Genomic DNA, 15752 nt, shown 5'->3' with positions numbered 1-15752 from the left:
ATACATTGGAGAAATTCTAGTATAATTATTTGGAAGACATAATGGTGAAACTTTCAGAGTTTTCGGATTAGAAGACACTGTTTTAAAAATATGAGGTTAGAAAAGGAACTTTGTACCTATTTCAGGTTAATTTCTACCTATTCCAGGTTAACAGAGGTGGTTCTGTACTGATTGCTTTTGGGCAGGGCTCTCACAGTCTGTGCTATAGGCAGTTCCTTCATTTAGGTTGTGGGACACCAGAATTAAAGGAGAATAATGAGAAACGCTGTCCAGCGGTGATAGCCCATAGATAGGCCTGAGGTCCCAGACAGCTAGACAGGGAGGTCAAACTGATACCACATCCTCGAGCATCAGAACCCTGGAACACCCATGGTCTGTGCTACAGAGATTGGCCCATGATATAGCCAGTGAGCATCTCAGGGGTTTACATAGGTCTAACCTGAAAAAGTTAAGAGTCCCAGGCCATGTGTGTTGACTCACACTATAATCCCAGCACTTTGGGAGGCTGAGGTGGGAGGATCGCTTGAGGCCAGGAGTTCGAGACCAGCCTGAGCAACATAGTGAGACTCATAGTCCCAGCTATGAGGGAGGCTGATGTAGGGGCATCACTTGAGCACAGGAATTTGAGGTTGCAGTGAGCTATGGTAATGATGCCACTGTACTCCAGCCCAGGTGACACAGCAAGACCCTGTCTCAAAAAACGAAAACACAAATCCCCAAAGTAAGCGTCCTAATAAGGTCATTAAGAAAGCATGATGATTTGGGGGAGGTGGTTTATATCTTAAAGAAGAAAAAATTGGGGGAGTATTTCAACTACCAAACTTTCTCACATATGAGGTGCAGCTATAAATTCATTACATAGTATTCTTTTTTCCTTCCTTTTCGTATACAGCTACTCTCCAGAGAGACCGAATCTTCAAACATTTTACCAGGAAGCGCCAAAGGGCTATGCGAAGGCGAGTCCACCAGATCAACGGACACAAGTTCATGGCCACATACCTGAGGCAGCCCACCTACTGCTCTCACTGCAGAGAGTTCATCTGGTAAGAGGTTCCCTGCCTTCTCGCCTGCTAGAGCCTCTTTCTAATAGGGGCTTTACTCTGGTTATGTGTAACCTCAGGAGAAAGCATGATTATTAACAATTATTTTAGGATCTGTTTTTTTTCTCTTATTATAATATGTTGACCCATTAATTTTAATCCATATTGCCAAAAAAGAAAATCTAAATAATTTACAGTTAAATAGAACATAATAAACATAATAAGACTTTTGCTTGCTGACAAAAAAAAAAAAATTTACAGATCCAAGGTTTAGATATTATTCTTTTCTAATCATTTTGGTAATGGTGCTAATGAATCATGACTGATCAAAAAGCATAACATAAATCAGAGAAAGAAGCTAATCTCTCAATAAATAATCAATAAATTAGATAATCAGCCCCTGGGGATGAAAGAAAAATCAACAGTGTTATTTTAAGAAGGCATGAATCACATGATAACTTATGGAAATTAGTTGTTACAAGAAACTAAGCACGTACTAGTATTCAGCCTCATGGTGTAGAGGAATGTAACAGGCTTCAGAGATCATATACTATAATCCTTGGCAATTAGGAACTGATATAATTAAAAGTAGAAAAACTCTAGAGATTTGGGGCGATATCTTACTAGGCATACAACTGAAGTTTAGGTCTCAGTCTCGGTGGCAAATCTAAAATGTAAAATAAATTTAAGCAACAGTTATTTTCAATTCATGGCAACATAAAGCATATTTGTTTGGAAAGAAGAAAGAAATATCACTTCACACACATGCATGCATACACTCATCTGAGAAGGAGAAAAAAAGTTTAGTAGCATGAAAAGAGATCTTTGTTTTTGTTGCAAACTTTAATCGTTTCGTTTAATGAAGGCTGATTCAAAGTAATTTCTGAGTATTGATCAATTACTTTATATTTTGTTTTCTGTATTTACTTTGGATTTTCTTCTTCTTCTATATCTTTTTCTTCTTCTTCTTCTTCTTCTTTTCTTTTTTTGAGACAGAATCTTGCATTGTCCCCCAGGGTAGAGTACTGTGACATCATCATAGCTCACAGCAACCTCAAACTCCTGTACTCAAGCAGTCCTCCTGCCTCAGCCTCCCGAGTAGCTGGGACTATAGGCACATGCCACCACGCCTGGCTAGTTTTTCTATTTTTAGCAGAGATGGGGTCTTTCTCTTGCTCGGGCTGGTCTTGAACTCTTGAGCTCAAGAGATCCTCTGCCTTGGCCTCCCAAAGTGCTAGGATTACAGGTGTTGAGTTACCGCACCTGGCTGATTTTGTACCTTTTAGCAGTCAGAATCTAGGGTTGGTGTTTCTGGCATCTTTAATTAAGAAGAGAGACTTGAGGCCCTAAACTGGCTGTTTGATATGTGTCATACCATTTATAGTCTGTGGGAAAAAATTCCTGTTACTTTTTTAATTGAAAAAATCAACAGCTCTGGCATCTTTGAGCCCATGTCCCCTCTTCGCAGCAGTCTGAACTCTTTGGTTAGCCACAGTCCCACCTCTCTCTCTGGTTTGCCTGACTTGGGGCCGTCATACCTGCCTGTTGCACTTTATTTCATGTCACACCATTCTGCTTCCCTCTTTTATGGGACCTGCCTGGCCCCTGTAGGCAGTTGTAGTGACAACCTCTGACCTCAACTAACACTCATAATGGAAACTCATTTGATAATTTTACTGAATTTTTCCCAGCAAGGAAACAGCCCCACCCCACCAGCCTTGAACCCTGATACACACACACACACTGTCTCACTTAAAATACTGATTTATGTATCTCATATATATAGTTAAGAGTATGGACGCAGACGTTCAGTCTCATCACCAACTGGGTGTGTGACTTAGTCGAGTTATATAACCTGTCAGTGCCTCCTTGTTTGCCAAATAGAGACAACAATTTTATTTTACTTATATAATAAACCGTTACATGCATTTTAAAATGTCAAGCATTATTCTAAACATTTTACATTATCAAATTTTTTTTTACCTTCATGCCAACTTTGTGAAGTAGCTACTGTTGTTATTATTGCCTTTTAAAGAGGAGGAAACTAGCTCAAAGCCTCAGGCCCTCTGGCTTCAGAGCCAGTGATCTTAACCTTGTTACTATGTGTGCCGCCTGCCAGGGCTTTTTGTGCGGATTAAATGAGATAGTATGGATCAGCTGCTTGGCCCAGTGCCTAACACATCCTACAAGCATAGTTAATGTGGCGTTTGTTAATGAGAATAATATCACTATAGCCCATAGAACATATGTGGGAGAGACAGAGGGGGAAGCTGAGGACCCAAGGAGCATCTTGTGGCAGCACCTCTGCCTGGCTGCGGACTCTGGGGATGATGTGGACACAGGGACAAGGATGGGTGCTGCGTAGACTCATCTGTGTGCTTCTGTACGTGTGTCTGTACCTGCTTCGTGTCTGTACATCTTTGTGTGTGTGTGTGTGTGTGTGTGTGTGTGTGTGTGTAAGAGAGAGAGAATAAGGTGGTAGAGTAACTTCAGGCTGAGGCTCAGTCACATGAGGCTTATAATTCTATTGAGGACTCAGAACATTGCCCTAGCAGTAGGTGGGATGGGCGTCATCACCCCCCACCCACTTACATCACCTGGAGCCGTCTGATCCATCAGATAATTTTCCTTGTGTCTCATGGTGACAAACAAGGGCTCGAAAAGCACATCATCTCTGCTTCTAACCTGAAATTGTGTCGTTCATAAAGGAGTAGAGGATAAAGTTTGTTTTCCCTAGGGGACTGTAGGAGTGTTATTGCTGAAATACTTGACTGATGGTAGTTTTTATTCTTTATTGTCTTCAACAGGGGAGTATTCGGGAAGCAGGGTTATCAATGCCAAGGTAAGAAAACATTATTAAAACTGTGTTTAATCTTGTTCCTATGTTTAAAAAACATGATCAGACCAAGAGGAAACAGGACACATTCCATTAATACTATGATAAATAACTCTGTAGGTCAGAGGAAAACCCCATATAGTTGCAGTTCTTTAGTTTTGGTTCGATCTTGGCTATATTTTAGACAGTGTAAAGGGTATGCTTTTATTTCTAAAGCCAGGGTACCTAATAAAGTTTTCATTGCTTAAAGTTTTGTCTCTGCAGTAGCATGAAGGTACTGAAAGGTAATGCCATTTTGTGAACATACCCTTAAATGTTGAAGGTAAATTTTCTTTGTTTACAATCCCATTGTCAGCAGGCGTGAAAAGTAGCACAATGCTGTTTTCTGTACCTGCTTAGGGAATAGAAGCTATTATGCAAGTATTTTAAAAATTTTTCTGATTTCAATAAAAGAAGTGAGAAATGTTCAAAGTTAAGCTGTTAATGATCTTGTAAGTTATTACATATTAAATTTATCGTAATTTTCACAGTTCTAAGATGAAACCACTTTACTGGTGTTATGGCAGGACTGGAATAAAATACAATGGAAGGAGTAAAAGGAGACAAGGAGACCCCTTACCGAGGTGGTTTAGCCAGACCGCGTGGGGCTTGCCTTTATTGGGCCCCTTATCTCCAGGTTGAGCATTGTCACATGGTCTATACAGATAGTACCTGTCGTCTTGATTTCCCCTCTGAAGGCGATGGATAAAATGGTGCTACATATCTTAGTGTGGTACCCTGCATGTACATAAGGAAATCCCACCTTCTCTCTTGGAGGAGAAAAACTGAATCAGACATACTCTTAGATCTAATTTTGACTTTAATGTGTATGAACAATTCCATTGAGTTCTCAGAGTTAGAAAAAAATGAATATATAATCCCTAGGATAGCAGTAATTGACCTGTATGTGATTAATCTCAGCCCCAAACGAGAGGACAGTTCCCAAGCCAGGATCAGTGTCGCTTGTTGGCCGGGCCGCCCCAGCACAGCACTGTGCCCTGCAGCGCCCTCGGCCCCATTTTACACACACCAGGAAACGCTGAGAAACTCAACATCGGAATGGCAAGATTACAGTTTTGAGTTTAAAATAGTGCAATTTATAATGTATCTCTGTTACTTGTTTTCCTCTTTGGCCTGTACTGCCAGGGTATTTGATGGCCTGATTTTCAATTGGTCGCCTGTGTTTTAAAGAACTGGCAAGACTATTAGCCAGGGGATAGGAAGACACCTCGCTGTTGACATCTTCCTAAGGGATATAAACCAAATGCCTGGTTGGAGAGAGGTACACCTTGCTAACACTGATCCGAAGCAAACTAGATATTTCAGACAAAGCAGACTTCAGAGCAAGGAAAATTATCAGGGATAAAGAGAGGCAATAATGAAGGGGCCAGTTTTCCAGGAAGACATAACAATCTTTAACATGTGTGTACCTAACAGCAAGCATCAAAATATGGTGAGACAAACTGATAGAACTACAAGGAGAAATAGACAAATCCAGTCTTTTAGTTGGAGACTTCAATGTCTTGGTAATTGATAGATTCAGCAGGCAGAAAATCAGCAGGGATATAGTTGATCTAAGCAGCATTATTGCAACTAGGTCAAATTGATGTTTATAGATGATTCCATCCAACAGTAGTAGATCACATTTCCTCTCAAGCTCACAAGGAACATTTACCAACATAGGCCATATTCTGGGCCATAAAACACATCTTAACAAATTTAAAAGAACAGAAATCATAAAAAGTATCTTCTTAGATCACTACGACATTAAACTAGAAATCAATAACAGAAAGATAGTGGGAAAACCTCCAAATATTTGAAGATTAAAAAACACATTCTAAAGTAACACCTGAGTCAAAGAGGAAGACTCAAGAGAATATGAAAAACATTTCGAACCAAATGGGAATGAAAATATAATTCATAAAAATATGTAGGATGTAGCAAGGCAGTGCTCAGATGGAAATTTATAGCATTAAATTTATATATAAGGAAAGAAGAAAAATCCAAAATCAATTTGATAAGCCTCTAGCCAGGCTAACTGAGAAAAAAACTCAGTGCCTCAAAAAATAAGGTCTTTCTGTGTGAAGGATGGTTTTGAGATCCTCTCATGTAAAAAAGAGTTCTCTGGGCACATTCTTTTGGTTCTCCTGAGAATTCAATCTGATGAAAGCTAGATTTGTTTTCACATATAGTGCTATTTGCTGATATGTGACCTGTCTTTGCCTGGAACCTTCCACATGTCTTGAAAGATCTTAAAATGATGTATATTTTAGTACTGCTTCTTGTATGCATTTATCCTTTAGTGACTGACAAGCTCAACTCTTATCTGTGCTATGTCAGTTATCTAAATGAAATTAAAATAAAGGTTATTGAGATGGGCAGATATCTGTTGAATGCCGCCTCTGCTCAAGGCATTATGTGGGAATTTTGAGGGCCCTGCAGGAAGGTTTGAAGGGGGCAGGGCTAAGGGTGTGGGAGATCAGAGGAGAGCCAGATGGTTTCAATCTATAAGGGGTTAGGGGTGGGTATTTTCACAGAAGAGACATCTTTTGAGTTGCATCTTGTCATAAACTTGAGATTTAGTTGATTGGCAAAGAGAGTATCCTATAGATAAGGAAGGCCATCGGCAGTGTATAGGGAGGGTGGATACTTGTTCCAGGAAAAGCAGCTAGTGCAGTTTTTATGGGGACAAGTAAATCCCATAGAAGAAAGGTGACAGGTAGCTTGGGGTAGCCTCTGGAGGACCTGAAACCTGCTTGGGAAATTTGAACTCTGTTGATGGGCAGTGAGACGCCATTGAAGGTTTTTGATCAGGAGACAGAATTGACCAGAATCATACTGTAGGAAGAGTCCTCTGGTTGTGGGTATGGGATGGAGTAAAGTCAGGAAGGAGGAAATAAGCTCAGGACTTGATGACAGGTAGTTTGAGCCTGAGCAAAGGCCTGTCTTAGGATCGTAGCAAAGAAAATAGGAAGGACGGGAGGGCTGGTTGCCATCCTGTGGGCCAGACATCCACGGCCAGTCACGGTGGTACGGTTCAGCCCTTGTTGACTCTGCTGTAACTGGCTGGACTGGGAGCCTCTGATAATTGTATAATTGCTGGATTTAATTTCCTAGTGTGCACCTGTGTCGTCCATAAACGTTGCCATCATCTAATTGTTACAGCCTGTACTTGCCAAAACAATATTAACAAAGTGGATTCAAAGGTAAGAAGATAGCAGTTTGCTGATTAAATGTGTGTGTGTGTGTGTGTGTGTGTGTGTGTGTGTGTGTGTGTGTGTTTGTGTATGTGCTTTCCCTTCCTCCCTCCCCACCTCTGCCTCCCTCCTGATCGCTCCCCCAAACTTCCCTCCCACGTTCCTTGGAGCCCATGGTGCGCAGTGGTATTATTATAGAATTGAAATTTCTCTCCTTTTTTGGTATTATGAAATTTGTCTTTCTGCACTTGTGTAGCATGACCTCTCCTTGCAAGGACCCCATTAGCAGTCAAATGGGTATACGCTATGTGGATCAGTTCTACAAATTTGGGGAGAGGTTTGGTGAAGTAAAAAGAACCCTGAGCTTGGCATCTAACAGCCTGGATTGGAATGTCAAATCCAGCCTCCATCAGCTCTCTGAGCTCAGGCAAGGCCCACATCTCTCTTTGCCTCGGTCTTAAAACAGGATCAATACTTACCTTGCACAGTTTTTGTCGGGGTTAAACAAGATAGAATCGATGTGACAAGTGTGTCATTGAGTGTAAATTGTGCTTCCTAAGTAAAGAGGCTGTTGGTCTTCTCCAGCCTCTTAAGAAATTTCAGGGAGGATGTTTATCTGCACGTTTGAGCTTGAACTTCATTCTTGCCACTCGCATTGCGTTCAGCTGCGATAGGCATACGTTTTAGATTCTGGAGGTGGAAAGCAGATGGAATATTGCTGACAATTAGCAGTGGATTTGCAGATGCATTGGAAAGTCTGACTGTGGAACTCAGTGGTTCTTTACAGTATATATACAGCTCGCTAAAGAATAATAGAGCTACGCATAGAGGTATGACCCACAATTTTTATGAGAAAGAGTCCAGAAAAGTTTCAGGAGGAGTAATAACTGCCCTACTCCTTATCATATGTGGGTCTGTTTTATTGCTTGAAATCATGATGTAGACTGTAGAGCATATGCCTAGGATAATTATTTGCTGGAAACTATGAGATTGAAGCAGAATCATTGCGCTTAGATTATCAGAATGCAAATGCCAGGCAAAGGCTGAAAGGGCTGAATAAGTAGCCACTTTATTGTCACTTTGGAATGAATTCCTTCTGTGCTTCCATGTCTTCTGAGTGCTTTCTTCTCTCCCCCCCTGCCCCCCCATGACATGATATGCAGAAGAACTTGTCATGGTTGCAAGGGTATATAGTGTATAAAAGAGCTATTTAATTCTGAAGTCAAAGGTTCTAGGAAATAGACATGGGTATGAGGTAATTGGCAAGGAGAGATATATACAGCCTGAATATAAAAGATGAAATGAAAATCTTAATTTCATTTATCTCCCAAAAGAGTGAATGATCCAATAGGCACCCCACATCTCTATCTTATCTTGTCTTTTCCATTAGAGAATGTGCTTCAGCCTGGTTAGTAAGACCTCGGTAATTAATCAGGGCTGAGTGCGGTAAAATGATCTACCCAGCTCCGGTGTCATAGTGACACTCTGCATTTGGTGGGTTCCTATTACAGTTTTTTTTTTTTTTTTTTTTTTTTTTTTACAAAAGATGTTGCCATGAAATTTTGGCTCTTATTCCTTTGCTTCTTTTTTACAGGTTGCCGAACAGAGGTTCGGAATCAACATCCCACACAAATTCAGCATCCACAACTACAAAGTGCCAACGTTCTGCGACCACTGTGGCTCGCTGCTCTGGGGGATAATGAGACAAGGACTTCAGTGTAAAAGTGAGACGCTGAGGTGCCGGGTACCCACTTCGTCATGGGAACACCGTGCCACATGCTTTTGGAATTCCAGATTCTCAGAATCTGACCTAGGACTGATAGTTTTACATATGTTGTAAATTAGTTTCTTAGCAGTGTTATATTTTTATGTCAGGCATGTAAAGAGAACTATGTCCAGTCTCCAGATTTCTTAACCATAGAACATTAAGTCAAATGTTAAGTTCAGTGATCCTTCTAGCTAGCCAGCTACCAAGTACAGATCAGGCAGTGTGTATTTTAATGTGAATTAAAATATGCATTAAATTTAGATTGTGCATTAAAATATTTAATATAATATAATTTAAAATACACACTTCCTGATCCGTACTTGGTGTCCAGAATGGAAGATGGTAGAAGGTAAGATGAGCCAACAAGAAGGTTGGATTAAGAGTAAGAACTGATGGGAGCAATGTCTGATTACCCTCACCAGAATGAAGCAGGATTGAATTGTCGCAGTATAAAGAGAACTTCCCTGGGACTCCCGAAAGAGCGCCCTGATAGAGATTGGAGGCGTGGGTGGAGGGAAGGACACTAAAGCTCCGGTCGTGGGCTTGCATCTCACTAACGATGCCCAGTGGGACCAGACTTTGGAGCCTTTGCCTTAGCAAAGTCTGAGGGGGTGAGGGCTGATCCCTGTCCTGTTAGGAGTTGGGCACTGTTGACCACTGAGATGGAATGCTCTGGCTGCTGTGGCGTGCACCTGAAGCCTTACCAGACACATCCTGAGTCACCAGTGAGGAGGAGGATGAGGAAGGGAGAGTTGGCATGAGTGCAACCGGACCACTTCCGTTGACTGCCTGGACTTACCAAACCTGCTTCTGTCAATTAAAAGGGATCAGTCACTTGTCTCTAAGAAGCGAAAATTCTTCTCTCCCTATCGAACACCACTTACTAATTCTTTTTTCATATAACCAAATCAGCAGCCAGCTCATGTATAGCCTTTAGGGCTCTGGTTCAGGTGTGCTTGGCCTTCGCTTGTCACTGGGTATGGGTTTCCAGCGTGAAAGCACCTGTCTGCTCTGGTACAGTTGTTGCTGATGTGCAGAGCTGTGCGTGGGGCTCGTCTCTACTGTTCTTGTCCCTGGAGGCTGAGTAGTGATCCAGCTCCAGTAACTTTTGCTGTTACTGTCATGTGGTGGTTTTGTTGGTTTTTTTTTTTTTGAGATAGGGTCTTGCTCTTTCACCCAGGCTAGACTGATGTGGCATCGTCATAGGTCACTGCAACCTCCAACTCCTGGGTTCAAGTGATCCTCCTTGCCTCAGCCTCCCGAGTAGCTGGGACTACAGGCCTGCACTACCACACCTGGCTAATTTTTCTCTTTTTTGTAGAGACTGGGTCTCGCTCATACTCAGGCTGGTCTCGAACTGCTGGCCTTAAGCAGTCCTCCCGCCTTGGCCTCCCAAAGTTCTAGGATTACTGGCGTGAAGCACGCCTGTCCACACGTAGTGGTTTTGAAAGACACATGAGCCGCTAGAGGTCCGTGTGTCTCAGTGCTGGTCTTCCTAAGAGAGGCAGACTCCTGTGAAGCCAATGAAGCTTCAGTCTCAGGACTTCTCCCTCTCAAGGCACCTTCCCAAGCCTTCTAATTGATTTGGTATTCTTTTTCTTAAAGAGGGCCTCGTAAATTACATAAGTTCATAAACACAGATCCACAAAACCTGGATCTGTGCCAGCTTTCAAGATGGACTGACTCCATAAAGCAGGAATTTGTTGCTCACTGTTTCATATTTACTTCATATCAGCAGGGCCATGTCAAGAGACTGCCCCCAAATTTATTTCTGCTGATGACACCTCAGATCCCTCACTGTCCCAAGTCAGCTCCCCCTGTGACAGGAGCTTAGCTAGCTTTGCTCACCTCCTCCAACTGCCCTTTACTCTGACCTTCAAAAACCTTTAAAAGTTGCCTGCTCTCCCCCCACCTCCCCTCTGTGAAGCAGTTAGAACCACAGGCTGCAAACACTGAGAACCACAGCCCCACAGGATGCCTGTCTCTGTGCCGGGAGGGCTGCCCAACCGCAACAACAGTCAGAAAGAAAGCTTCATGCAGAGGTTTTTCTCTTAGAAATACCATTTCCATCCTGTTCGAACAGTGATCTATATATGGCATTTAGACTGCTACCTTTTATTTCACTGTTGAAAGATAGAAGGGAAAGAACACAGTTGACAAGATTCTTTGTTATTTAATTGCCTGTGAATTGTCACTATGGTGAACGTTTTAATCTTTATATTGGATCATATTAAATCAGCAGCGGCTGTTATGTGTAATTTAGATAAATGCGTTTCATCAAGTCACGGTGAAAAACATGTCTTTGAAATCTATTATTCTTTAGTATGCCAAGCTTTCTGCTTCTGTACAAAATCGAAATAGATAACATATCAGGCATTGTTATGAGTGTGAGTTTAATTTTATGAGAAAATGACATTGCTCAGCCTGTATAATTTCTCTTCCATAATCTTTCAGGTTATTAATGTTTTCTGTTGCAGCACATGTCGGCTTGGATCCTCTCTGAACATGGACTCTGTTTTCCTCTTCCTTCTAGTATGTAAAATGAATGTACACATTCGGTGTCAAGCAAACGTGGCCCCTAACTGTGGGGTAAATGCAGTGGAGCTAGCCAAGACCCTGGCAGGGATGGGTCTCCAACCCGGAAACATTTCTCCAACCTCGGTGAGACTTCGCTTTTCTTCATATATCATAATTTAGAGGTTGTTCAGATGCGGTGAGGCCAAATGAGAGCATCATCAAAGTTCCTACTCTCAGCCAATACAATAAACAGATTTGTTGCATTTTTAAGAGCAGTTTGTTCCACAAATAAGATTCTATGTACAGTTATATTACAAGAATTAAGCAGGAGAAGAATATTTGGTCTTTTTTTCTTAATCAGCTTCCTGTCGGTGTGTTCTGGTGAACGCCTGCAACCCAGAGGCCTGGATTATGCTCCTGGCTGGGGACCAGGCGGGAGAGTTGACCAGTATCTTTGGGCCTCCGCTCTCTCATCTCTAAAGGGGTTCAACTTGGAGATCTCTCAGGTTCTCTGCAGCCTTGGAATCTAACGGTTCTGCAGTATTTGTTTATGGATTGTGAGTTTATCTCTTCCATTCAGCAAGGACAGGAGTTCCTTCCTCTGGCCTCTCAGGAGTGGGTGGAGTTGTAGCAGTTGCCGTGGATATGTTTTTGTCATGCGCCCTCCCCGAATGACCTCTACCTGCTGTTGTCCGTTAGGGTCCTGGTCACTTCCTGGGCCTGTGTCTTATTGTTGCCTTCCTGGCCAGGACCTGCAGAGAGCTGGGAATGGCCCGGATTGTGGCCGTGGCATCTGAAAAGTATAGCTTGATGTCTGGGTCAGGAAAATTCTAGACTTAACTGTTAAATAATCCCTGGCCACTAAGGAAGGGAAGTGCAATCAGCATGAGGTTCTTGTTTAATTCAGAAAATGTCAGCAGCAGCCACTTCATTTCCTTTTTACTGAAAGGTTTCCTGCCCAATAGAATGGGGACTTTTACTGAAATTGTGTTTCTTGATTTCAGGAAGGCACTGGAAAAGTCCATCAGGCCTATCTTGAGGGTGGGCAGGCAGGGTGCTAGTACAGTGAAGGGGATTTCTAATGTATGGGACAGCTATTCCTGAAAAGCAGAGATTAAGGATTTCAGCCTGAGCCAGGGCCTCTAAGATATGGTGGGAGTAGGATGGGCCATGTGGCACAATCTTTAAGAACGGGCAATGTCACTTGTCATTGGAACCAAGTATCTTTAATATTATATTTAATAGTAGGAAAGCCAAAATTATCTGCTACTTGGCAGTATAACACCTAAAAGAAAGAGAATTTTAAGTCTGTCAAAGGGAAGACTAGGTTAAAAGAAGATGAGAAACTGGCTTAGAGTTTTCTAGCCAGTTCCAGCCTGAGCAGGGGAAGTATTTAAGTGGAAGAAGTGAAATTCAAGTTGGCGCAGCTTTTCTATTCTTCAAAGATTTATGATGAGGATCTAGAAAGAAACTGTTAAAACCTTTGGATTTTTAAGATGATCCATTTTATATCTTGCTATTGCTGTTTTATTGGGTTAAAGTAAGTAAGATCTTTGCAGTTTCAGGCTGTTGCATGGTTGGTTTATTGCAAACATTACCCAGAAATTGCCCTAGAATAGCTTTTTTTTTACTAAATAGGTCAAAAGCTCCAGGATGTTAGACTTTTGATCTGTTGTCTAGTGGTAGCTTGTGCTATAAATGTCTCAAGATGGACATCTGCAAAAAATCGCCTTGTCTTTAGGTGACATACCCAGTGGATGGGGTTAGATAGTTGATTGAGGCGGCCACACATACTTCTCATTTGCTGTGGTGAAACTGGAATGAACTATGCTGGTGGGAGTGTAAATTGGTCAGTCTTCATAGAGGGCAAGTTGGCTATGTGTCAGAAGTCTTCAAAATTAACACTTTAGCACAAGGAATTCCATTTGCAGGAAGTTATCTTAAGGAAATAGATGATGATAATGACAACACAGACTAAGTGTATTGAATGTGCCAGATTAGCACCAATCTAAGTGCTTTATGTGTACTTGTTCATTTACTCCTCCTAGTAACTCATGTGGTAGATCCTATAAACCCCTCTGTTGTCAGGAGAGGAAACTGAGGCAGGGAAAGGCTGAGTAGGTAACTTGCTCAAAGTCACAGGCTAGGTTCCAGAGCTGTTATTTGAATCCAGACAGCTTGCTTCAGAGCCTGAACTTTTTTCTTTTCTTTTATCTTTTGAGACAGGGTCTCACTCTATCACCTGGGTTAGAGTACAATGGCATCATCATAGCTCACTGCAACCTCAAACTCTTGGGCTCAAGTGATCCTCCTGCCATGGCCTTCTGAGTAGCTGGGACTACAGGCTCAAGCCATGATGCGTAGCTAATTTTTAACTTTTTTTTATAAAGATGGAGTCTTGCTATGTTGCTCAGGCTGGCCTCAAACTCCTGGCCTCAAGCAATCCTCCTGCCTTGGCCTCCTAAGGTGCTAGGATTACAGCCATGAGCCACCGTGTCCAGCCCAGAGCCTGAACTCTTAATTATCCTGTTTTGAAGATTTGCATTATGTTCACTATGGGGTTATTTATTAGTGAAAATGGAAGGTGAGCTGTATTTCCAACAGCAAGAGAATTAATAAATTATGATATGACCATAAAATGGAATATTGAACAGCCATTAAAACTCATGTTCTTGAAAGATATTTAAAGATAAATTTTTAAATATGTGTGGTATGAAATAACAATTTGATTACATTTTAAAAAAATTAACCAAGTATAAAAGCATGTGTATGTGTGTTAATTAACACATTAACTGCCATATGATTTGCATTTAACTCATGCTAGTTTTGAGCCCGGGGCCTCGTGAAGTGTGTATAACTCACACGCCTCTTCACTTTTACCCTTATGAACTATTTTTCAAGTTGCATGTAACTTACAGAAAAACAATCAAAAATAAATTTTTCATTAAAATAGAAAGGATTGTTTTGTTTTCAAAGTTTTTATTCGATTTTCATAATAAAACACTGTGGCCCCAGGGGAAAACAATTTTTTTCCTAGTGTGGCAATCAATGTGTTATATATATTTTAAAGAGGATGGATGATATTTTAGGTATTTTAAATATTATCCTTTATACTTTTGGCCATTGCTTAAATTTTTACATTGAATTTTTATTTCTCTTATATAATTTAAAATACCACATAAAAAACGTTTGCTTTATTCGCATCCTGGTGCTGAGTGCTACTTGATCCTTGAGCAAATGTGAAAACCGCTTTGTAAGAAGTGAACGCTAGGTGGCGCTCTCGGACTCTGACTGCCCTTAAGAAAGTCAGGGCCGGGGCCAGAGGAAAACATTCGTGTTTCTGTACACTTCTATTTGAGTGCAAACTAACTCCATGGCTTTAGATGTCTTTTAAAATGATTTTTGTCCACTAGCAGTAAGCACAGACCAGAAGCTGAGTTGCAGAGCCTGGTCATCTGCCAAGCAGAATTGATCTTTCCCTACATACTATATGGAGGGTTGAGACTGTCCCCAGCTCAAAAGGGTCTTCTTCATCCGCAGATGCTTCATGCTCACACTCTGATTTCTGACAAAATGTATTCTTATTCTTTGCAGAAACTCGTTTCCAGATCGACCCTAAGGCGACAGGGAAAGGAGAGCTGCAAAGAAGGAAATGGGATCGGGGTGAATTCTTCCAGCCGCCTTGGTATTGACAACTTCGAGTTCATCCGAGTGCTGGGGAAGGGGAGTTTTGGGAAGGTGAGTCGGGGCTCTAACTGCTGGGGTGGGAGTAAGCATGTAATGTGTATGTCGTGTGTGTATACACATGCACATGTCTCATGTGCTGGTCGCTCTCTTCTCTTGTGTGCCCACGCCTTAAGCACCCAAGAGAATGCCCTCACGCTCCCTCCTTTTGCTTCGCCACAGGTGATGCTTGCAAGAATAAAAGAAACGGGAGACCTCTATGCCGTGAAGATTCTAAAGAAGGACGTGATCCTGCAGGATGACGATGTGGAATGTACAATGACGGAGAAAAGGATCCTGTCTCTGGCCCGCAATCACCCCTTCCTCACCCAGTTGTTCTGCTGCTTTCAGACCCCTGTAAGTGTGACTTACACTCACTACCTCAGTGTCCTCATTTCTTAAAGAGTTGAGACCCTAAGATGTTGAAGACTTCATAAAGTCCAATAGCAGAGACTTTTTTGGGGTGGGCCTCCAAGGTAGGGTTATATAAAGGTACTGGCGACTTCTGACCATCTCTGGGAAAAATTGAAGCTAATGAATTCACCCCTTCCTTCATGCTGTCCTGGGGAAGGATCACCTTGAGGGTTGTGTGTCCTAGAATTAGAAAGGGTCTTCACACATGAGCTTCGTCA

At 41.8% G+C, this 15752-nt stretch overlaps 1 protein-coding gene across 1 annotated transcript in view; it reads left to right on the top strand.

The window, feature by feature from the left end:
* PRKCH (protein kinase C eta) overlaps window positions 1–15752 on the top strand; it is a 218702-nt gene that overhangs the window by 109866 nt on the left and 93084 nt on the right. Inside the window, exons 3-9 of the mRNA XM_012777648.2 lie at window positions 893–1043; window positions 3848–3882; window positions 7033–7121; window positions 8707–8836; window positions 11414–11541; window positions 14992–15135; window positions 15304–15477. Of these exons, the coding sequence (XP_012633102.1) occupies window positions 893–1043; window positions 3848–3882; window positions 7033–7121; window positions 8707–8836; window positions 11414–11541; window positions 14992–15135; window positions 15304–15477 (851 nt within the window). The remainder of the gene's footprint in view (window positions 1–892; window positions 1044–3847; window positions 3883–7032; window positions 7122–8706; window positions 8837–11413; window positions 11542–14991; window positions 15136–15303; window positions 15478–15752) is intronic.

Source organism: Microcebus murinus, chromosome 6 (genome assembly GCF_040939455.1).
Source record: "Microcebus murinus isolate Inina chromosome 6, M.murinus_Inina_mat1.0, whole genome shotgun sequence".
Lineage (NCBI taxonomy): Eukaryota > Metazoa > Chordata > Mammalia > Primates > Cheirogaleidae > Microcebus > Microcebus murinus.
The sequence above is the reverse complement of the archived record's forward strand: the minus strand, read 5'-3'. Positions and strand labels throughout refer to the sequence as shown.